At 33.1% G+C, this 24222-nt stretch overlaps 3 protein-coding genes across 3 annotated transcripts; 2 read left to right on the forward strand and 1 right to left on the reverse strand.

The window, feature by feature from the left end:
* Positions 1 to 212: 212 nt before the first annotated feature.
* Cog3 (conserved oligomeric Golgi complex subunit 3) lies at positions 213 to 7604 on the forward strand. The gene is made up of 12 exons (XM_085191491.1): positions 213 to 482; positions 685 to 861; positions 1585 to 1711; positions 2211 to 2359; positions 2509 to 2762; positions 3225 to 3443; positions 3793 to 3932; positions 4311 to 4468; positions 4780 to 4985; positions 5656 to 6094; positions 6628 to 6810; positions 7064 to 7604. Exons 1-12 carry the CDS (start codon positions 333 to 335, stop codon positions 7331 to 7333), a joined length of 2472 nt encoding a protein of 823 aa, XP_085047617.1. The 5' UTR covers positions 213 to 332; the 3' UTR covers positions 7334 to 7604.
* On the reverse strand, positions 7541 to 9202 carry UQCR-C1 (Ubiquinol-cytochrome c reductase core protein 1). The gene has a single exon (XM_085191492.1). The coding sequence runs from the start codon at positions 9098 to 9100 to the stop codon at positions 7706 to 7708; it is 1395 nt and encodes a 464-aa protein (XP_085047618.1). The 5' UTR covers positions 9101 to 9202; the 3' UTR covers positions 7541 to 7705.
* Positions 9203 to 9613: 411 nt separating this feature from the next.
* Positions 9614 to 22888, forward strand: LOC146535929 (solute carrier family 25 member 32). The gene is made up of 6 exons (XM_085191493.1): positions 9614 to 9968; positions 11476 to 11629; positions 12557 to 12806; positions 17929 to 18042; positions 18563 to 18708; positions 21225 to 22888. The coding sequence occupies exons 1-6, from the start codon at positions 9818 to 9820 to the stop codon at positions 21367 to 21369; spliced, it is 960 nt and encodes a 319-aa protein (XP_085047619.1). The 5' UTR covers positions 9614 to 9817; the 3' UTR covers positions 21370 to 22888.
* The last annotated feature ends 1334 nt before the right edge of the window (positions 22889 to 24222 follow it).

Below are 24222 nucleotides of genomic sequence, written 5' to 3' on the forward strand. Positions count from 1 at the left end.
CCAGGCAAAATAAATTATAATTACAACTAAAAAATAAAAAAAATACAAATAGTGAGTAATATGTAACATATTGCAGAAATAGTATTCGACAATTTACTAGCCAAGATATACGAAGATAATAATGGGAAATTGGGGCTTTTACCTGGTAACATTTTCGGTAAGCCTTGAAAAACCAAATGCTAGCAGCCCTTTGAAAGTCTGTCAAATACAAATATGTCAATTGTTTTGACATTGGCATTGTACGTCACCGTTTCGTGTTGTGTTATTAGGAAATTAGGAATTCGCAAAAGTAAATTAAAACAAATATGAATTGAACTGTACTGAAAACAAATATGGATAATATGACTTTAAAAGAAATACAGAATAAGCTATTGCAATGGGAAGCGGCGGACAATCCCTTGGCACCTCTATCTTCCAGCCAACGTGAATCTATATTAGACTTAGAGAATCTTGTACTTGGAGGGTCTACCGATGTTCAAGAGGTAAATTATTATAAAAAATATTTGTATGGTTCAAAGTGTTGCTTATATATTGTAAATTGTAATAATTTAATATATACATATTAATATAAATTACATTTCGATGACTGATTTGAGATTGATCGAGAATTGTATTATACGTAGAATAATATAATCAAAATTTACAAAAAATAGTTGTTAGTAAAAAATAATATAACATTTATAGGAAAACGAAAGCAACCCAGGTGCATCTAACATTCCACCTATAGAAACTACATATGATTTTTTAGAATGGTATGATACTTTAAATGAGCAAAACATTAAGAAATATGACGAGCCATATGAAGCATATTATAAACAACTTGAAGATAGAAAAAATGAATGTGTATCTTTGACTGATCAGGTAAGCATGTTTTATTTTTCTTTATCGATATTTAACTCAAATATCATTTAAATAATATTACAGCTTCGCAATTTATTCCAAAATAGTCTAGTATCAAAAATATCTATTTTCCACTTTCCCTAAAAATTTTGGCACATGCTAAATTAGCACACAAAATAAAATATTTTATCCTTTCCTATATAATATTATCGTTTGTGGTGTTTTGAGAGTGCCAAATAGTCTCCCTATTAAAGCCACGAATGAAGAATGCTGATTCCCCGTATGCATTCCTTTATCTAAGCAATCTATACTAATATAATAAAGCGGAAGAGTTTGTTTGTTTGTTTGTTTGTTTGTTTGTTTGAACGCTAAGATCTCTGGATCTACTGGATCGATTTACTTTGTTTTTGTTTTGTATGAAAGCTGCATTCTTCAGAAGTGCTATAGGCTATATAATATGACATAACACGTATGTACTAATAAATTAAAATACTTTCTAATTTGACATGCAATTTATTCTGCCATGATAATAACAACCGTCGTCGCTACGCAACCGCGTTCGTTACCGCGTCATTTTGATATTCATCCTTATGAAAATAATAGTCACTTTTAGCATTTCATCTAGATTGAAATTACATTTCTATAGACATTATATTCTTATATTTCAAGCAGGCGTAGCCGCGTCCGGGTCCGCTAGTATACTTATATAATTAGACTTCTAAAATTTATGTAATTATTTTACAGATAGCAGCAACTATGTCAGATTTGAATAAGTTGACAGATGAATACAATTTAGTATCCAATAAAACAAATGTACTGCACACAATGAGTGAACAGTTGTTGGCTGAACAAAATAAACTTTCTGCAATAGGTAATATTGATTGATATCATCAAAAACCATACATTTACACTGGAGAGTTAGTATAGGAGGAGATTTCTTCTGCTCAGGGACATTGAGTGCCACATAAGGCAAATCAATATCAATAAGACATGTACAGACCACTACAATTACTGGAGAATTCTATAAATATATTTATTGAAGAAAAGATTTTCTTAGATTCTTTATGCACTCAGGATTCCTTCCTGAGAATTAAAAGTAAGACAAATTTCTAAAATCAAGTCTGAGCAGCCATTTTTAATTAAATTCAGGGCAGCCACAACTCGTCAACCATACTATATTAGTCCTATCATTGAAGTATGAACATCCAGAAATAATTCATTCCAGAAATAAACTAATGATAATTCTAACCAGCCCTAGATTTTTAAGTAAACTATAAAGGAATTTCCATAATTTGCCTCTCTCTCTTTCTGCATACTTTAGAGAACTCACATAACATAAAAAGTACTTTTATTTTTTATTCTAATTACAGGTGATGACATTAAAAGTAAACTGTATTATTTCAATCAAGTGGAATACTTAGCTCAGAGATTGAACAGCACTACATTGTCAGTGAACAGTGAAGCCTTCTTTACACTTCTCGCAAAAATTGATGATTGTTCAGATTATATGTTTAATAATGTAAGTATAAGTCCCGCCAGACAATATCCAGAGTTTGTAAATTTTCATGGAAACTGGAGAATGAAATAATTTCAGAGGGAATGAATTATATTCATTTCCATGCTCTGGTAGAAAATATAATATGTTAACAAAAAACTTTAAAATTTCAGAATTCATTCAAAGAATCCTACACATATTATGTAAAATACCGTCATCTGCAAAGTCGGGCTATATCTCTCATCAGAACTTACATAACACAAATATTGAATCATGCAACAGAACAAGTTTTAACACCTGATGAACAGAATGATAGTGAAACCATGGAAACTGCATATGCAGTGTATTTTGGCAAATTCCAATCAGCTGCACCTAAATTAAAAATGGTTATCAGTGAAATTGAGAAACGAGCTGAGAAGAATGAAGAGTGAGTTTGTTTTTTTTGTATTTCTATTTATGGTATATTGATGAATAAAGTATTAGTATATTAATAGAATAAAGGTGTAGTTGAATTTATATAAAATGAGTGTATAAGTTCACATATTAAAGTCTATCAACTTTAATAACTTGTTAGTAAAATGCAAGCGTTATTGATATTTTAAATATGACTATTAGATATGGCTATTATACTGAATGATAGATGAATAATTTTGTTTACCAAGTAGTTATCTGTGACTATTGGCGGATACTTAACGTGGGTACCCGCGGCAGACGGCGGTCTGTGACTGATGGCGGATACTTAACGTGGGTACCCGCGGCAGGCGGCGGTGACCATTGCGCGTCATATCGTACCAGATGTAATGAACAGAATAAAAATAAAAAAATATTATAAATACTTAAGTAGTTTGCCTATCATACTGAAAAACAAACAAATGATTTTGTTTCCCAGTTACGCTGCCCTTTTGGCGGACAGCCAGCGCGAGTACGCGACTCGGCGGGCGCGCGTAGCGGGCGGGGCAACGGCGCGCGCATTGGGCAGCGCCGCGCATGCGCACGCGCGTGACCACTGCGCACTGTATCGCGCCGCGTGCTCGCTACTGGCACTGGCTGTGCGCGATGAGTGCGCCCTGTACGAACACTTCTTTACGCAAAGGTCGCAGGCTCTGGAGTAAGTTAATCTGTATAACTAAATATGTTATTTTATATTTTGTACTTGCAAATTGTCATTGATATACTAAAATTTAAAACATTATTATCAAATTTGCAGTTATTACCTTCACCTATCAGCATGCAATGGTTCATATAAGACGTTGCAACCTTACATATAAACTAACTACACAAAGTTATAGTTTCTAGCTTAAAGCAATACTTAAAATATGGTTATTTCTTACTAACCCTACGATTGTTTGGTCAGATGTTTATTTTTGCCGTTAAGATAAGCTGTTAATACTGTATATCACTGTATATTATCCATAAATAACAATTACTATAAATAATCATTACTATCAAATCCACAGTGACTACCTCCAATCGCTCTGCAATGGTCTATATGAGACATTACGACCTCACATATTACATATTAACCACTTGGAGACACTAGCAGAACTCTGCGTTATATTACGAGTGGAAGTTATTGAAGAACAAGTCAATGATGATCGTGAGTTGTTTTTATAATAACAGTAGGTTAGACAGAAGGAACTTAGCGTTAAGACGCTCCATTTCCCATTTTCAACCCAATTTTGAAGAGGTCATTTAACCTCTTCAAAATTGGGTTGGAAATGGGTCCCTCGTCTGGGAATGTGGCCAATAATCGTCACATTTATAGTCAGACGCAGTCTCGTGTAATCTGTAACCATGGAATATTAATAATAATATTAATAATATACTTTATTTATTTAAGTGACCAGTGACTCATTATGTCTTAACTAGGCTTAAAAATAAAATTAAGATATTTAATTTAGGAATTACGCGTCCTCTACTTTTGGTTTATTTGTTGCTTTATATTTATCGTATTTATTTTTATCTGTAACTGCAGCGTCTCTGTCGGCGCTGGGCGCGGCGGCGCGCGCTCTGCTTGAGGACGCCCAGGAGAGGCTCGTGTTCCGCGCGCACGTGCACCTGCGCGCCGACGTGCTGCACTACCGCGCCGCGCCCGGAGACCTCGCCTACCCCGACAAGCTGCTTATGATGGAGGTGACACACACACACTACTTGTATGAGGACATGTGTGGATCTGAGGTTACATATGTAGATGTGAGATCACATGTGTGGATGTGGGATTACAGGTGTAGATGTGATTTGTGGATGTGTGAATTTGTGTGCGCGTAACTATGATTATATTACAATGTCATGGTTTATACTTCAGCTTCACGCTGTATCCCGCACACAGCAGGGTAGGCAAAGGGAACCCAGTGTTAAGACACTCCGTTCCCCACTTTATGCCGAATTCTGGAGGCATTGCATTGCATTCTATACTTATTACATATTAAACCTTTAATTTCCAGCAAATTGCTCTATCATTGCAAGAGCAAAGTCTGAAACGTAGCGATTCCCGCAACTCAATGGTGTCAGACATTTCGGCGACCTCTCAAGAAGTTGCAAACATTAATGTTGAGGCCCAAAGAAGGCCTCAGGCCTCTCCAGCTGATCTCCACGGGATGTGGTATCCAGGTGTCAGGAGGACTCTAGCAGCTCTGTCTAGACTTTACAGGTGCTTTTTTTCTATTTTATTATTGTTTTATTTATTATAAAAGTACGTCTAGAGGTCGTTGTAGCGCTGCGGCAAATTGTCTGACTGTAAATGCGACGGTTGTGGGTTCTCGTACTGCTATGAAAAGAGCAACTGTTGAGTTTCTTGCCGGCTCTTCTCAGCAGAACTGCCTTTCGAACCGGTGGTAGCTTTTTGTTTATATGTTGAATAAAGAATATTTTGAATTAAATTGATATATCAAGATATAGCGCGGCGTTGAGATTGGTTCAACACGCTATGTCTCGAAAATTGGCCGGTACGTGGGGAACCGAGTGTCTTAACACAAGGTTCTCTCTGTCTACCGCTTTTATACTTTTTTTTTACTTCACTCTGTATTTCGTATGAATCCAGGGTAGGCAGGGAGAACATGGGAATCTAGTATTAAGAAACTCCATTTCTATTGAGACACTTGCGTTCCCCACTTTTACCGAATTCTCGACACATTGCGTGTTTAGAGGCGGAATTTAACGGCGCGCTTTGCCTTGGTACCAGAGCAAAGAAATGAAAATATTAAATGTTTCATTCCGTTCAACCGTCGCGTATACAGTAACACGCTTGTGCCACAATGCCACGGCGGTCTGGACTAGCACCACCCTTTATAATTATATAATTTAAAAAATAAAATTCACAGGTGTCTTGAAAAAAGGGTGTTCCAAGGCCTCGCCCAGGAAGCAATCTCACTTTGCGTTCTAAGCGTAGATAACGCATCAAAACAAATATCAGCAACCAAAACGAATATCGACGGCGAATTATTCCAAATTAAACATTTACTTATACTGAGAGAGCAAATAGCACCATTCCAAGTAGATTTTATAATAAAAGAAACTGTTTTAGACTTCAGTAATGTTAAAAATGCTGCTTTTGGTCTAATACAGAAACCAAAACAGATATTTTCGTTGAATAGCAACAATGCGTTGTTAGAATTCCTCTTGGAAGGCACTCCGATGGTTAAAGAACATTTGTTGGACTCGAGGAAGGAGGTGGATAGGCAGCTGAAGGGATGTTGTGAAACATTCATTAGATATGCCACTGAGATATTGGTTGGGCCATTGATTGAGATTGTTGAAAAGGTTAGTGGCTTTTTTAATTTAAAACTCCAAAATCAAATCAAATCAGCTTCATGCTGTATCCCGCACACAGCAAGGTAGGCAGAGGTGACCTAGAGTTAAGACACCCTTTTCTTTACTTTCCGCCGAATTCTGAATGTATTGTGTGTTGAGTGGTGGGACTCAACGCCACATTTTACCTCGACACCAAGAAATGGAAATAAAAATTAAAATAAATATTTCATATCCTCGAGTAGGGATCGAAACTACAACCAGTCGCGTTTACACACTTTATACCGCTGCGCCACGACTGGCCTAACAAAATATTAATCCATTAAACAGAATTTGAATGCACCCTCATTACTCGTTTGTTACACCTACAACGCAATTTAAGCTTATTATTACTTCGATGATTAAAATCTTATTATAAAACTTAGGCCCTCATTTATAAACTGCTCTCAACTCTCAGATCGATCTTGAGTTGCCATTTTCATTCAGACTTAATTTATTTCTATTTAATGTAATGTAAATGCTAATTGAATAACCTCATTTTTCAGGCCCAAGCCTTCACTCCACCAGATCAACTAAAATCCCAACTATGGGCAAGTCCAGGGAAACTGGCAGTTGCTGTAAAAGAAGCTCAGAAACGTATAAAAACTCATCTCGCCCCACTACAGAGATCAATGCAACTGTATTTAGCTAATAAGGAGACTGAGTTTATATTGTTTAGGCCTATACGGGTATGTATTTTTTTTTAATATATATATACAAGAAAGACATTCTAAATGCCACACACAGCATGGTAGGTAGAGGGAACCCAGTATCAAGATACTCCGTTCCCCATTTTTAGCGAATTCTGGAGGCATTTTGTGTTGAGTGGCTTAACTTAACGCCGCCTTTTGCCTCGATACTAGAGTGAAAAACATAAAATATAAATTTAAATAAATATTTTATTTCCTCAAATGGGGATCAAACCTATCTTTTTATTTACAGAATAACGTCGTAGGATTCTTTGTACAATTAGAACAAATCCTAACGAATTCTGGCTACACATATGAAGACAAACTAATAGTAGCATGTCCTACTCCAGAACAAGTTTCTATATTTATTTCTTCAGCAAGCCTCATAAGCCATTCAGAACCCGTGTTGCCATATGGGAAAAAGAAACCAACTAATATTGTTAAAAGACCCAGTGTTACCAGCGTACCAGAAAATATTGAAGAAAAGAATATTGGGAATGTTGAAAATAAGGAACTGAAATAGATTTCCTTATTATAAGGCTGCCATGGCGCAGTGGCACAAAGGTGACTATAACGCGACGGATGTGGGTTCCTACCCTACTGTGTGCGGGATACAGTGTGAAGCTAATTTAAATTTAATGTGATTTAATATATAATTTAAGTGATATATTTATTAATAATAATTGTATCTGTAATAAAATTAATGTTATTGTTAAATAAAAACAATATATAATTTTAATTGTTTATTTACATATTTTAATTCTTATGTTACTATAATAAATACATACACCAAAGACAGTGTTTTATTTGAATAAAACAAAAGACATTTGGGTGAGATGTTTAATAAAGGTCTTAACTGATTCTGAATTAACTATTATACAAATTAACTATGGACTTAAACTCTGACCCAGTACATGCCAGCACGGATCCTAGTGTAGTCGGGAAGGGCTTCAGTGGGACCGACTGCGGCTACGGCAGGACAACGATCAAATAGGTATTTGTAGCATACATCACGGACATTTTGTACTGAAACTGAGTCAATTCTAGCGTCTAATTCATGAACTGGGATGCGACGGTTATAGCAAAGGATCTGACGACCTATGTCTTCACAGACTGGGGTAGTTCCATCTAACTGGAGGAGCATGTTAGTCTTCAGAAGGTTCTTTGCCCTTTCAACTTCACCCTCGGTGACAGATACACAGAGTTTCATCCATTCCTTTTGAATGTTGTACACCATGTCTTCAATTTGCATTGGCTCTGCAACAAAGTAAATTCCCCAAAGGCCAGTATCTTTGTAGCATGTGTTGAACGACTGGAAGCTGTGGCAAAGGTTTTCTACAGATGCAGCCCTGGCTAAGTAAGAGGCATTGTTCATACCGCCTCCTTGAGACCTGTCCCACGCTCCAATAAGAGTGTTTGCGACCATTAGGGGAATGTTGTCGGCGTCTGTCCAGCCAGCACCTTCAACTGCAATGGCAATGTGAGCCAGAGGCATAGAATCATCTCTAACACGGATTTCTGAGCCTGTGTATCTGCAGGGAGCCAGTTCAGGAACATCTAAGAAAGTATTCTTTAATCCACCCAAATGCTTGTTGGCCAAGTCTACAAGTTTGCCATGTTCAATGCCACCAGCTCCAGAAAGGACAATACGCCCTGGTTGATAGTGAGTCTTAATGTATTGTTGAAGATCAGCCTTAGAGATCTTCTTGATGTTTTTAGTGGGTCCAAGTATGGTCTGTCCTAAGGGAGTACCTTGGAATGCTGTGGCATGAAGATGGTCGAACACAACCTCTTGTAAATTGCTTTCGACATCTTGCATTTCACGTAGAATAACTCCACGTTCTCGTTCGATTTCGGGTTCAGCGAGTGATGAGTTCTGAATAATATCAGCAAGGATTTCTACAGCGGCAGGTACGTCGTTGGCGAGGCATTTAGCGTAGAACACAGTTTGCTCCCGTGATGTGTAAGCGTTTAAGTGAGCGCCCATATTTTCAACGAGTAATTCTAAGTCTGTCTGTGACCTCTTGCTTGTTCCCTTAAAAGCCATGTGTTCTAAGAAGTGAGCGACTCCATTGTTTTTGGAGTTTTCGTACCTTGAGCCAGCGTCTATCCAGAGACCTACTGTGGCTGTAGCAGCACCGGAGTCCTCAGAGGCAACGCGGATCCCATTGTCGAGAATAGTAAGTTTAGTTGGGGGAATATTGACTAGGGCTTGCTTGTAGGCCGCCGCTGTTGCAAGGGCACGGACATTATTGCCGTGCTGTGATATAAGCCTCGCTACTTTCAGCATTTTTCTCTTTTCCTGGCACTTTATAAGACTCTGCTCGCTGATTTACGTAATGTGCAATATTCTTGCTAGATGTCAAAAAATATTATAGCACAGATAAAAAAGAAAAATGACTTATGTCTCCATAGATATTTAAAAAGTATTTGTCTATTGCATATTACGAATGAAGAAATTATTATGTAAAAGGAAACGTAATCTAAGACAATAATTTGACAATTATTAAATTTTAAAATATTTTATTTTAAAGGTAGCATATAAACAAAATACATCATATTTTTATTTGAGGAAATAAGCGGAATTAATTTTCTTAATTTTACATACATTTAGTATCACATATTAGAAATTGATTTCTTTTCTTGGAAATTAGTTTAGTACGTCTAATGATAAATACATGTAACATAATGATATTACGGTTAATTTTTAGAATTGTTTTAAAATAATCCTTAATGCATAATAGCAATATTATATTATTTAACTGTAAAAATTAAAACGTTTCCGTGTGACGGAACGGCGAAAAGAATTACATGAAAGAAATCATGTGGAAATCATTTCTTTCACGCCTATTCCATTTCGTCGGAATATTACGGAAGCAATGATGTGTAGTGACGATTGTTATTTAGTTAATTTCGCTAAAGTTACCTGGGGAAGTGCGTGGCGGGCATAGGCAATAATACAGTTCCTACAAAATGTTTTACTTGTGATTTTATTATTACGTTCATCATGACTACAATGAAGAATCCTAATTCGTCGTCTTCTAAACTTGCACTCCTTAACCATATTAAATACGAGCACCTGGTAGCTGGAATATCAGGTGGCGTCACTTCCACGTTAATTTTACATCCTTTGGACCTCATTAAAATCCGTTTTGCAGGTAAGAAATGATTCTATAATTTAACCCCATGTCATAACAATCTCGTTTTATCTCAATGTGCCTACATTAATACACAGAATTTGAGAAATAATGTAAATATATAACTTATCGCCACGCTAATTAAAATTATTTCGAGATTCTATTTTATATTCTATAAAAAAATCGATTTCGCGGTTGCAATCTGACCTTGAACTTGAAATATCATCAGTTGAAAGTGGGTCTGTAATTTAAGTTCGTTGCAACTGATGAAACTTAAAGCAATTGTTGCAAATTGTTCTGTGATTTTCTTTGTTCAATATAAGTGGTTTCACTGTACCAAATTTTATTTCTTGTACTATTTTTTTGATGTTAAATACATTTAGAATAATTGAGTACTATAAATGTAAATATATTATAATAATAATTCAGTTTTAGTCTTTAATATAAATATACGGTAAATTGCTTATAATGATAAATGTATTAAGCAGCTTCTTGTTATATTTTTCATAGAAGCCTTAGTGTCAGCGTTAAACTTTCTGTCAAAACATTGTTGGTTTGGAAATGTCTAGAGAATGATGAATGGTGAAAGAATTTCTAAAAAGATTTATGAAGGAAGAGTGAGTGGTAGAAGCAAGGGAAGATTTTGGCTGACTGTATCATTGATACAGTGTTTTCAAAGTCACATAAAAAGCGTGAGGATCCCCTGAATGGCATGTATAAACAGGTTAATGACAGTGGCCAAGGCAAAATATGTAAATAAAGAATGTAGCATTTGTTGTCTACTCTGGTGAGTCCTCTAGTGACAAAGTGTGAAGTTTAGAAACAGAAAAAAATAATATTGCAAATTTTAAACATAAGCATAAAATTCATGTTTTACTATATAATATGCAATTGCTCTTTGTTTTATTTATGGCAGTAATTTGCAGGATGACACTAATTAGTCTGAACAACCATTGTTTAATATATTTTAATGAATGAATTCTGTAAATAACCAGTTCCAGGAAAAGTTTTTGAGAATATTTACCTTAGTTTTAAAAAGAATTTTTTTTTATGTATACATACATTTTTAAAACTATTAGAAATATGAGAAAGCACATATTTCTAGCATTGTAATGCATCATTATGATGCATTATATCTTGAATCTTGTTTTAGAACTTTAAATAATGTAATGAATATAATTATTTAATGGTACGGTATGGTTTTTTTATATTCCGAGTGTGCCAGTTGAACTCGTATCACTTCCCCAATGTCAAGTTTTCTGTGTATAATACATATGTTTGAATCTAAAATTCTACATTGATTTACACAAACATACATATTAACTGACCAACAAGTATGTAATAATAAAATTATAGATTTTATTGTGCTGTTGTGGCACAGTGGCACAGCATCGTACTGTAAATGACACATCAGTTATGGGTACAATTCCCACTTGAGGGAGGGAATGAATTGTTTTGTGTTGAGTGCAACCACCTTGTGAAGCTAAAAAAAGATATATTTTTTTTATTGTTTAACTTTCTTTTATAGTAAATGATGGCAGAACAGCAACAGTTCCGCGTTACGACGGTCTGGGCAGCGCTTTCGTGACTATCGTTAAGAAAGAGGGTGTCCGTGGTCTGTACCGAGGTGTAACCCCTAATGTGTGGGGCTCTGGGTCGGCATGGGGCTTCTATTTCTTATTGTAAGTATTATACATATTTACATGAGGCCGTCGTAGTACAGCGGCTTAGTATCGGATCTATGGTTTTCACTTGGGGGAAAAAAGATTATTATTTTGGTAATAAGACAAAGCACAAATTAAATTTATTTTTGAATATTATTATAAATATTAATAACATTGGATGGAAAGTGGAGGATAGAGTCCCTTAACGATAAGTTCCACCTGATTATTCTACTATATGCGGAGATAAAGCGCGAACCTAAAAAAGATACTTCATACGTAAGAAGGATGTAAGAATAAGCAACCTATGTGCATGGGAAGGTTGCAATAGTTGTTCATGTCCCCAGCCGTGGGAACAGAACGACTAGTATGCGTTTATTTTCATTTCAATATTGCAAAAACGTTAGCAATCTAAAAAATCAAAAGCATCGGCACAGCTGGAACTGGAACAGGTTCCAAAACCTCAATGGTACAGCTGGAAACGTACCTCAGTTTTGCCGGAACGTACCATTACTAATTTAGTATATAAATAATTATTTAGTAGCATTTATGTGACGTGACGTGGTTATTTTTAAAAATTTGAAAGTAAGATTCCTTTGAAAGTATTAAAACGATGAGGATATTAGTCTTGAATGATTAGTTCAGACTTTAGTAGGACTTTACATGTAAAATGACAAAGAAAAATTTATCAAAATCAATCAAAATTTTATTAGTTTTAGCGCTAGGTTAAGAAAGACTTGTTCAAATCTTAATTACGGTTTATTTTTTATATTCCAGTGGTTTAGGAACAAATTCGGTTAGACAATCAGATGGGTTGACGGACAACCGCTCGCTTGATCCTATAAGAATCCAAATTCGACACATTGCATGCTGAGTATCGGAACTCAACGCCGCTCTTTGTTATAAAGAAACGACATTAAATAAATGACCAATACCATTCTATTTCAGCTATAATGCAATCAAAACCTGGATTCAAGGGGGCAACGCCCGTACCCCCTTGGGTCCAGGCCTGCATATGCTGGCCGCAGCCCAGGCCGGGATCCTCTCCCTTATAATGACCAATCCCATATGGGTCGTGAAGACCAGACTATGTCTTCAATATAGTGAAGCTACAATTGCTGAAAATAAACGTTATACAGGCATGGTTGATGGGTTGACGAAGATATATAGGACGGAAGGTGTTAGAGGATTGTATAGGGTAAGTGATTTTAGTTTTTTTTATATTAGTACACTACGGTTTCTAAGTAATGGCTACCCTAAACTTATCTGTAGATACGCAAGTTTGATTTTAGGAATTTTCCTTATGATATTTACTTCCTTAGTCTACAATGCACAATACTTTAAAACTTTAGTGCGGCCACGATTCGTCGACAGAACCTACCGTAGTATTTTTTCGTAAAAATGGGAGAATATAAAAAATATATGGGTTTCCCCAAGTTTTGATTAAATAAAGATTTTTCGTTGCACTTCATTACATTTGTATGAAATAAATGCATTTTGTTTTGTCACCACAAAAAGCAGTATAAAGTAAATCATATATTTCGTACGTTATATAATAATTAGATAAATGTCAATAGATAAACCTAAAACCTGCCGGGCACATTACAGAGGTTATCATTTGCTAATGAGCAATTAGGTCTGCCGTAATTTCGCAAAGTTATAAGTAATTAAATCTATTTTATGTTATATTGCGCTTATATGGATTGTATACAATTACCAATTTAAATAATAAGGTATTAATATTATAAAACTGAAGTTTGTTTGGTTGAACCCGTTGATCTCGGATTTCACCAACAAAAAGAACCTTAGAACAGAGAGTTCGTTTCAACTCCTTTTTCTTGTTCGTTCCTTTCCGCCCGACTATTTGTTGGTGGAAATCCTAATATCTGTTTACTCTTTCAAGCTCAGTTCGACCCACTTCTCGGTATCCGATTAAAGTGAAATTTATATTACTACTTCATTTCTAATGACAATAAAATTACTTGTTATCAATATTGTTTTTAATCAAAAATAGAAAATATTGTAGTAAAAGGCTTGATTTGTAAAAAAATTTGCCTCTAACTATTATATTTAATCAATAATTATTATTGACTGTAATAAAATCTAGAAAGGTTGTTTTTAAAACAGTTTTTTTTTATTATTCTAATCTACTCTACCATTTGCTACATATACATGAAAATAAAATAAAAACAATTACTTTGTACTAAGTTATTATAAATGATACAAACTTAAATAGGAAATAAATATCCATTGCATTGTTAGAAAACAATTGAAAATATTATATAATAGAGAGAAAATAAATAAATATTTTTTAATAACCATTGTAAGGAATAAAGAAGTGCATTTAATTAAAAAAAAATCTCGTACATAGTTACTAGTACATTTTATAAGCTTCGATACGATTTCTAAAGAATAAACAAATCAATTATAGTTATTTTATACTGTCGATTGGATTAAAGTGATTCCGCAAGCCATATAAAAGCATTTATTTTTTACACGTGTAAACTTATGTTGAGATATATATATATCTCATCATAATATGATGACGTTAAAATATTTACCCTTGCGGTTCTATAAGTGTGGTTTATTTAAACTATAAACTGAAAGATTTGTTTGGTTGAACGCGTTCATCTCCGAAACTACTGTATCGAATTAAAGAAATATTTTTTGTTGTAAGTATAGTGCATTTATCGAGAAAGCATAGGCTATATTATATCACGTTAATCTTGTCTATATATGTACTTTACTGTATTGTCCACTTACTGTAATACTACTAGCAAATCTTTTATTTATTTTGTACGATGAGATGAGAGACGAAAGATGAAAACGAAAATCCATTTCTTATTGTGGTCGTCGTGGCGCAGTCGTAGACTGTAAACGTGACGATTGTTGGTTCGATTGGTATTCGTGGGACATGTTTATTATGTATTAATGTTTTTATTTCTTCACTTCACTTCACTGGTACTAAGGAAAAGCGCGGCGATGATTCACTCACACCGCGACTTGACATGGAAAACCTTAAAAATTATTACGGAAAGTGGGGAACGGAGAGTCTTAACACTAGGTCCATCCCTCCGTCTACCGTGAAGCTAAAAAAGAAATTTATTTTTTGTGTTTAGAAATTTCTAAGGTTTAATATTAAAAAGCGGCGTAGTTGGAAAATTTTATAACAAATTATCGATGGATGATCGATCGCGTCGATATTTCAGGGACAGATAAAAGGATCGATGTATTTTGTTAAGATTTGTAATGATTTGATTTGTTGCCCTTGAATGAGTTATGTAAATTTTAGTTTCATATTATATTAATAGGTTGGGTATATTTTTTTCATTTTTACAAAGTTAAAAATTGCTGGTACACTGCTGGTGGAATACTTACATTGTTATTAATAATATAATATACATTTTTCATACAAAAATGTAAAATGACAATTTTAAATATACAAAACTTAATAAGAGTATGTTTTTAATGAACACCATGTAATGTCGAGGTCTCACAATGATATAACTTCACGCGTCTCGTGCTGGTAGCGGAGTAGGCGGAATTTCAAAGAGAAATTTCAGTTAGTGTTAAGACACTCCACTTTTCGCTATGAAATTAATGAAACATGTCTATATAAATATAAGATAGTATTGCTTTATAGAACAGTGTACGCTGCTCTTTAGTTTTTTGGCCAACTTCCAAAACAGGATCTTATGTGATGTCCATTTTATTATTATTCGTGACGACATGGTGTGTACCTACTTTGTATTTTTCCACTGTTTCTAATACACACGTTAGAAATCACGGGAATGCCATACGTATCTGCCAAGAATTGGGTTTATAAGGTGGACTGGGATTTAGGAAGTATAAAGATCCTATACCTTTTATTGTTTTCATGTCTATCGTGGCGCAGGGGCTTATAGTGTGACTGTAAACAAGACAGCTAGTGAGTTTCTCGAGGAAATGAAACGTTTAAATATTTTCATTTCCGCGCTCTGGTAACGAGGCAAAGTGCGGCGTTGAGGTCCGCCACTCAACACGCAATGCTTCTTCTTCTCTTCTTCTGCAATTTCGGTGGAAACTGGGTAGCGGGGAGTCTTGATGATAATGGAATATATAAACACTACTATATCAACACAGATTCTAAAGTTCCCTCTGCGTGAAGCTGTACCCCGCTCACAGCAAGGTAGGCAGAGGGGACCTAGAGTTCTGGATTGCGTGCCTGCGCACCAGAGCGAAAATATGGAAATATAAATTTAAGTAAATATTTCATTTCCCCGAGTGGGGTTCCAACATACAACCAGTCGTGTTTACAGTCACACTGCCCCTGCGCCACGTACGGCCTCTATGTGTACGTATGTACATACAAGAAGTATATTTTAGTCATACAGCCATAGATACGTATATTTTCTATATTTATAATCTTGTACATAAATTATTTGCTAGTACGGTACGTGCCGCTGCCCAACACGCTATATGGTACAAAAGCATGCGACGGTTGATCGATCTGATTTTTCGCTATACATATATAAAGGTCGCAGTAATATTCGTTCTGTATTTTTTTATACTATTCAAGGTACTGTTAATAAAATAACACATTTGCTTAGCCCTAAAACGTTAATTTTCATAGGCTAAGGTATATTTTTAGAAAGTAATATTTATTATTTACCAGAGACCTGCTTAAGGTGCTAATTTTTACTTAAATTCGTTAGTGAAAACTGTATTTAAATTGGTTAAGGCGTTTTGAGATAAGCGACCAAACACACAAATAAACAGACATTATTTTTTTAAATCAGATATATTACGCAGATATATTACGCAAATAATAGTTTTAGTCATATACATATGTTACATGTATAGACAGTCATTAGTTACGTTTTTATTATGTATATTGATTTTTATTATATGTAATATCCATAGATGTATATATTTAGAGATAAAATTGATCACGTGTTACTCTATTGTCTATTAAGGGTAGTGCAATGATCTGAAAGTGGGTTATCTCTGTATTATATTTTTGTTTTTTTTCTACTATTCTATTTATTATTTTACATAATGTTGTCATAAATACGAGTATATATTAAATGGTGAAGTAAATAGCCTTTCTAGAAAAGAAAGGCCAGAGTGCGACTATAAACGCGAAAGGTTGTGGGCTCGATTCCCACTCGAGGAACACGCTCACACACTTCTTCACACTTCTTGTTTCTTGGTAACAACTAACAAGGCGAAACGCGGCGTTAAATTCTACTATTCAACACGCAGTGCCCCCAGAATGGAGTGGAAAGTGGGGAACGGAAGTGTTTTAACACAGCACAACACAGGTTTCCTATGCCTACCCTGCTATTTACAGGATACAGTAAAGCTAAAAAAAATATAATTAAACTGAACAAATGCACGACGTGTGTGCCAATGTGTATAGTAAAATTAATTTTTCGTTCCTTTCTCATGATTCTAAAAGATGTCTATCTATGTATACTTAACTTAGCTTCAAGCTTCTATTTACTATTCGTCGTAATTGAAAAATTTGTAATATGATTTTAAAATGAATAAAATTGAATAAAATTAATATGTAAACATACTCGTATTTATAGTGAAAATAATATTATGTATGGAATATCTTTAATGGTGAAAGATATCGTAATATTTTTATTGCGTTTCGTATTTTATATAATTTTTAGTATATTCGCTTGCGCGTGTAAAACGTATGGTTTTATTTTGTGTATTTTTGATACTAAATATAAATTTTAACCAATCTATAACGTCAAATATGTGGGTTAAAAGGAAGCTAAAAACAAACACTGGATTATTTTAGTTCACCCTTCTTAAAACTAATATAAAAGAAATACATGTAACAATTAGTATTTAATTAATATATGCTCCCTCTCAACATTGTCTATCGCGCACATACTGCGCATATGAGTCATGCAAAGAGAGGAGAGGGAAGCGTCTGTCGAAAATATGGCTAATGCCATATGGGTGGGTTAGAGTGAGAGAGGAGGAGCCTGCCTGCCGGTGCCCTCCACGCCGCTGCGTGAGAGAAAGGAAGGCCAGACGGACCGGCGCCGTAACACGTTACGTAACGATGCGGTTTACCATCTCATAAGAAATTATCACTTCAAAAATGAATTGAAACAAAATTTATTCTCACCAAAAGGACCTTGGTGCAATAATAATAAATAAAAAAAAAATTACCATTAAACCAAAAAAATAAATAAAACTTTTTTGTTATAAAGTTTAAAACAATATAATCTGGTTTTATACATGAAATTAAGGATTAAATATGATAATCCAACCTTCATATATTGACAAATTAAAATTTTCTTGTTAATCTTTTCCAGGGTTTCATTCCGGGCATGTTTGGCGTGTCGCACGGCGCTTTGCAATTCATGACATATGAGGAGATGAAGAACAGGTACAACCAGTACAGGAATCTACCCATTGATATTAAATTGGTTAGTATTAGAAAATATTAATATATGTCATTATCTATAAAAATAATTTGAATTTTTATGTAGGTTTAAATTTTTTTTTAAATTTTAATGAAACAAAAATATCATGAACTGATAAGACATTTAGATTTTAAGAAACCTAGATTGATCATGGAAGTTAATGTTTAGTTTTGCTTTAAATAAAAAACGATAAGTAAATATAAAAGTTTAAATAATTGTCACGTGTCTGGTTGAATGCAATAGTTGTTAGCTCAAATACTACTTATGGAAATAACATTGCAATATTCATTCAACTTTATTTCAAGGCTGCTTAGAGAAAACGGTTCGTCGGGTGCCTTTACTAATTAAAATTATTACAGTGCGGTTGATAAGTGTCCGACAAGTGGCCACCGCGAAGTTAGGTTTTCTGAATTTTTGGACATCATAACAGTTAACTTGTGTTGTGGCCACTACTCGTCGCCCGTAATGTATTATGTATTGATTTTTGACTGTAATCTAATACGCCTATTTAATTCCTTTCCAGACATCAGTGGAATATCTAACATTCGCGGCCGTTTCAAAGCTAATAGCGGCCGGCGCCACCTACCCCTATCAAGTGGTGCGCGCGCGCCTCCAGGACCAGCACCGCCACTATGCGGGCGCCTGGCATTGCGTCACCGAGACCTGGAGGTACGAAAGGTTCCGCGGCTTCTATAAGGGTCTGACGCCGTATCTCCTGCATGTAACGCCCAATATATGTCTCGTTATGCTCATATGGGAGAAGTTCACCAATAATCATATCTGATGGGAATCTTGTATTGCACCTTTATATTTTACTTTATTTTATTACACTGCTGACAGGCTATGTGCGCCTGGTCTTGAGGGTTGAATGATGGGAATTTATACTATGACTGTTTTTGTTTTTTTTTGTATCATCTGCTGTGGAGTTATGGGCGCTAGTTCTGGAAAGTCAAGTTGATAGGAATTTTTACTGTAATTGAGTTTTTTTTGTTTTTTTTTTTATAACCTCTTGTTGTACTTATCGGCGCCTAGTTTAAAATTTATGGGCTTCTAGCATTTTGTCGTAAATTTTATTGATTTAAATATTTTATAAATTTTCATTTTATTATTTGTGCCTGCCGCGTTTCATGCTATCTGATAAAAGTTAACTACGTCTGGTTTTTAATCTGATGAAATAAAAAAAAAGATATAAAATTAAGCATTGTGTGAACGCCAAAGTACAAGTAACAGTAGTTCATTTGAGTCATCGAAATCAGTATATGTTTTATGAATTGACAAGTAAAATATTATACTAAAATAAATACATATATAGCTCAATTTTTAACCATAATTATACCACATAATTATGTATGTTAAAACATTTTATTTCTTAGTTTGTCCTTCAAATGTTCTCTAAAATTTACTTTACATGTCAATTCAATATGCAAAATTTTGGATGTACACAGATTAATATTAGATCTCAGTTTTTTAGCGCCATATCATGATTTGACACTGACAGCTGTCAACGATTGGACAGGGTTTTAGTAATATCTGTGAAAGGTAAGGAAAAAACAGTGTATTGCATTAAAAACTTACAATTGAATTATTTTGACGTATTGTAATCGAATATGTAGTGTCGACATATATATATTGTTTGTAATAAAATTTAGATATTTTTTAATATAATTTAATTTATTTGTGTAAATTGTGACAGTTTTGTTAGATTATTAAGTTAATGTGTAGCAATGTATTATAATTTATTATTCATAATATAAATACATCGTACACGAGTTGAATTTGCTCTAGTTGGCCTCTTTAAATATTTGTTACGTTTCACACGGAAAGGAGTAAAAATAAAGGCTACCATTGACATTTTAATTGTATAAATAAATACTTGGTTTATCTGTATAATAAATCAGTATATATTGTTGGCTTATTGACATTACAATACGAATTTTTTTTCATGATATTATAGTAATGATTATGTGACAATTTTTTTTTATATATGTAATAAGTCAACAATATATAAGCCTGTCTCACGACATATGTTGTGTTTTTGTTTAATTTGTACTAATATTTGACGTCGTGCTTGTAAATTTAATAGTAGTAGTACAATTTCCCATCAGATCATGGTATTGTTAATTTTAACAACTGGCAACATTTGTGTGTTGCTAGAACTCTAGATATAAAATATATTTTTTTGTGATAATAGTACTTAGAATGTCTTGTAAAGATTTTTCCCATAAATCTGTGTAAAAGACATGTTTTTTCTTTTACATAACCGTTACATGTGTGGTGAGACGACGTTAGGTACCTTATGTTTAGTAATAAAAATTGTTTCATCTTGTAAATTAATAAATACGTCTTTAAAATTAATCTAATAAATTACTTAGAAACATCACTTTTATACGATGCTTAGCAAGTTTGATATTCTCCTATTATTGAGGCTTTCCCCTAGATATAACCCCGCCTATTTAACATGTTAAATTTTAAATATCACTCTTTCAGCCAATATTAGTTCAATTTAGTCAGTTTTAGTCGATTTACGTATAGATTAATCTATAACTAATAAAATATAAAAATTAGTTTAATCATTCATTATTATTCATACATGTTAGCAAAACATTGTTATTAACAATATTATATTTAATTAGTACAAAAATAGTAAAATATTTTTAACTCATTTATAATTTCAAAAGACAACCGAAGACGTACTTTAGTTAATATTTATTGATTATTGATAATAATATCAAGCTCAAATTAAATTTGAGTTATTTTTGTCGATTTATTTACAGTGAATGTACTGTAATTTAAATTGTTATAACCAAATATGTATATAGATCAATACATATTGAATAACTTTCTTTGCATATTCTTAGTGTTTCTCATTTGGTGGCTGGCCACAATAATCACTGAGGATTTATATTATATATATTTTTTATATATTAAATTAATAAGGACATGTTTCATTTCGCCTTTTCAATTTGTGTGATCAATAAATGATAGCAAATTGGATAATCGCCATGTTGTTTTTTTTTTCATCTATACTCACTTTTATCAATGGAAACACTGAAATGTATGTTTGCGTGCTATTTCGAATTAATTTGTATTTTTTAATCTTCGACATTAATAAATAAGGTAAGTATAACTTTTTTCACTTTATTTATATTTTTAAAATTTAATAATCTGTATACACTTTTTTACAGACATGAAGGATGGCGGGGTTTCTACAAAGGACTCAAACCGAATTTAATTCGCGTCGTTCCAGCAACCATGATTACTTTCTTAACATATGAAAATGTATCACATTTTATGTTACGACGGGAAAAGGAGATTAAATTAACAACATAGGGAGGGAGGGTGGCCATGTTCTTATATATCCAATTTATATATAGTGATTTAATATGACAGCTACAGTATAAGCAATTTGTGAGTAATGGTAAGTTACATTAAGGATTTTTTTACCTTAAGTAGTTTTGGTATGTAAGTTAAATTAAAAAAAATAAGAAGTTTTGGATTATTGCAAATATACCAATGATAGATTAATTAGATAATATTTGTGGTATCAATCGTACCTTTTTGCACAAAAGTTATGTATAATGATTTAAGTAAACATTAATATATGGTGGTATTATATAGAATTTGGGAAAATAGAGAACAGAGTGTCTTATGTCAATAAGGCTTTATTTGCCCACACTACAGTGCGAGATAAGGCATGCAGTTAAAAAAACACTGACATAGCACCCTCATTTATCCTACGTACATAATCCTAGGCTTAAGCTGAGCTTCGCGTTTGTGTAAGTGTCTCTAAAAGTAGAGTCAGAAAATAAATATCAATTCTTCTACACTCTATGTTACATCGTCGTAACTCGTCTGATAAGAAATGACAGTTGCTTGAGATAGTTATATCATAAAAAAACAGAGTTTATTTTCTTTTATTACCCCTTGCTCATATACGTTTTTCTAGTCTCGTTCAGTGAAAGTTCACAAAAATAAAATAAATAATTATTAAATATGTGACGATGCTATCAGTACAAGAGGTGTAGGGCGGTTCTCAAAAAGCAGTAGAAGCGATTTAGGTCAAGCACCTTTTACTTACACAATATATGAACCCTCAAACAAATGTAAAGCTTAGCCCAGGCCTAAAAAATAAAGGTTCATAACCAATTTTAATTTAAATGAATCCTTATTTAATTTCCAAATTGTTATTGTTAGTAATTAAATTTATTAATAAGTTAATTATATTACATTCAATATGCTTCGAATAGTGGTACCAAAATATTCCATATATTTTAGCTGTTTTTTTAGTTGAGCGTGAAGCTGTTTTTTTGTAATTAAACAAATAAATTTTCTTTTTTTTTAATTAGTAAAGTTAGTAGTTTATTTTGTTCAATATAGGCTGTGTTTGGTTCCTGATAGAAATGCCATTTGCTAGATAAGCAAACTTACAGGTAATAAGTGTTTTATTATAATATTAGTTTAGTAATTCTCTTAATACGTTTTATAGTTTTAGTTTTTGTGTTAGCTATAATGATTATAAAAACCCAAGGTAAGAGTTATACTTGATTGATTTACTTTTTAAGTTAATTTTTGATTAAATTTGGATATATGTAATAAAAAAACCCTTTTAATTTGTAAATTAAGGTAAAGCTTCAAAAGCATAATTAGATATAATGTAGACTTGTAGTATTGATTGCTTTCAGGTTTACAATAAATTGTAAAATTATTACATTCTGTCACAAATAAATAAAAACATTTTTTTAGGGGTGATTATAGTTTTATTACATACATTTAATGAATAGTTGGTATTTGATTGAGTTTTTTTAATATAATATTATATGTTTTAAATATAATTTATAAAAATTTAAAACGTCTATTATTATTGTTTCAAAAAGTAATATTGAAATATTTGGTTTTTTTGTTGTTTGTACCAAACTAAACTAACTAAATTTTGAAATTATTTTATTTTATTATTATTGATATTCTCATTTAAAGATTAAGATTTAATTTAATACGCACTTTGTCACAAAATAATGAAAATTCTAAAAAAAACATTTAATATGCTGCTTTAGCATTATCGGTTTCAATTACCTTAGTAATTTGTGCTTGCCCTAGTTTAGTTTAAGGCTTCCGCAAATTTTAATAATTATAATAAATTCTGTTCCTTTCCTTTAATTATGGCTTCTCGAACGTTCTAAATAATAATAAAGAAGTTTTTAACTGACACATGTTTTTTTTATTTCCCAAAAATAAATTCTTAACTAAGTATATTTAATTTGCTTTAAGTTTAATTTTTTGTGTAAATAAACCTACTTTTTCTAGTTTAGATCAAGTTACAATGTGACATTGGATTTACAATTTTGTTTTGTAGATTTTGCGATAGTTCACTAAAAATAAGTTTTTTTATTTAGACTGAATAAATACACAAAACATTGTTTTATTACCTTTAGACCTGCCATTAACTTAACATAATTGATAATGAAAGCGTCATGGCGCAAGAACAAGGATGTGACACGATTCCCACTCTAAGAATGTGGGGAACGGAGAACATTTACGTAATATTATGACACACATTTTTTCGTGGCGTTTGAATCTAACAATTCAAGTTCTTCAGAACCACTAAATGCGCCATGAAGATTATCATCTTCATGGCGAATTTGAATTTATGTATGTATTTTATTACATTCTATTACATGACGCGATCCAAACGCGGCTTCGTTTAAAATTTTTTTTATATTATTGTCCAATTATTATTATTCCTCTGAATCCATTCGATTAGTGGTTTTTGTGTGGAAGTGGAACGATTATACATTCCCACAAATTTTCACATTTATACGTTGTGGGTTCGATTCCCACTCGAGAAAATAAAATATTCAATATTTCCATTGGTTCTCTCTATGGTGTCGAGTAAAATTAATGTACGGTGTGGCGTTCTGTCACTCAACACACAATGCCTCCAGAATTCAAGAGAAAGTGGGGAGCGTAGTTTCTTAACACTAGGCTCCATCTGTTACTTGCGAGATACAAAATGCGAAGTTAAAAAAATGTAATAAGTACCTAATGAATACATTATCGGAATTCCCAAGTTGAATGCCTTAGAAACAAGAAGATTGTTTATAAGCGTTTTAATAATAAGTAATGAGATAGGGACAGCTCTATTAAATATTAACTATTATTCTACTTGTAATATTGATATGTTTGTTT

The sequence above is a fragment of the Heliconius melpomene genome, chromosome 10 (assembly GCF_056956725.1).
Source record: "Heliconius melpomene rosina isolate 202511_hmr_F chromosome 10, ASM5695672v1, whole genome shotgun sequence".
NCBI lineage: Eukaryota > Metazoa > Arthropoda > Insecta > Lepidoptera > Nymphalidae > Heliconius > Heliconius melpomene.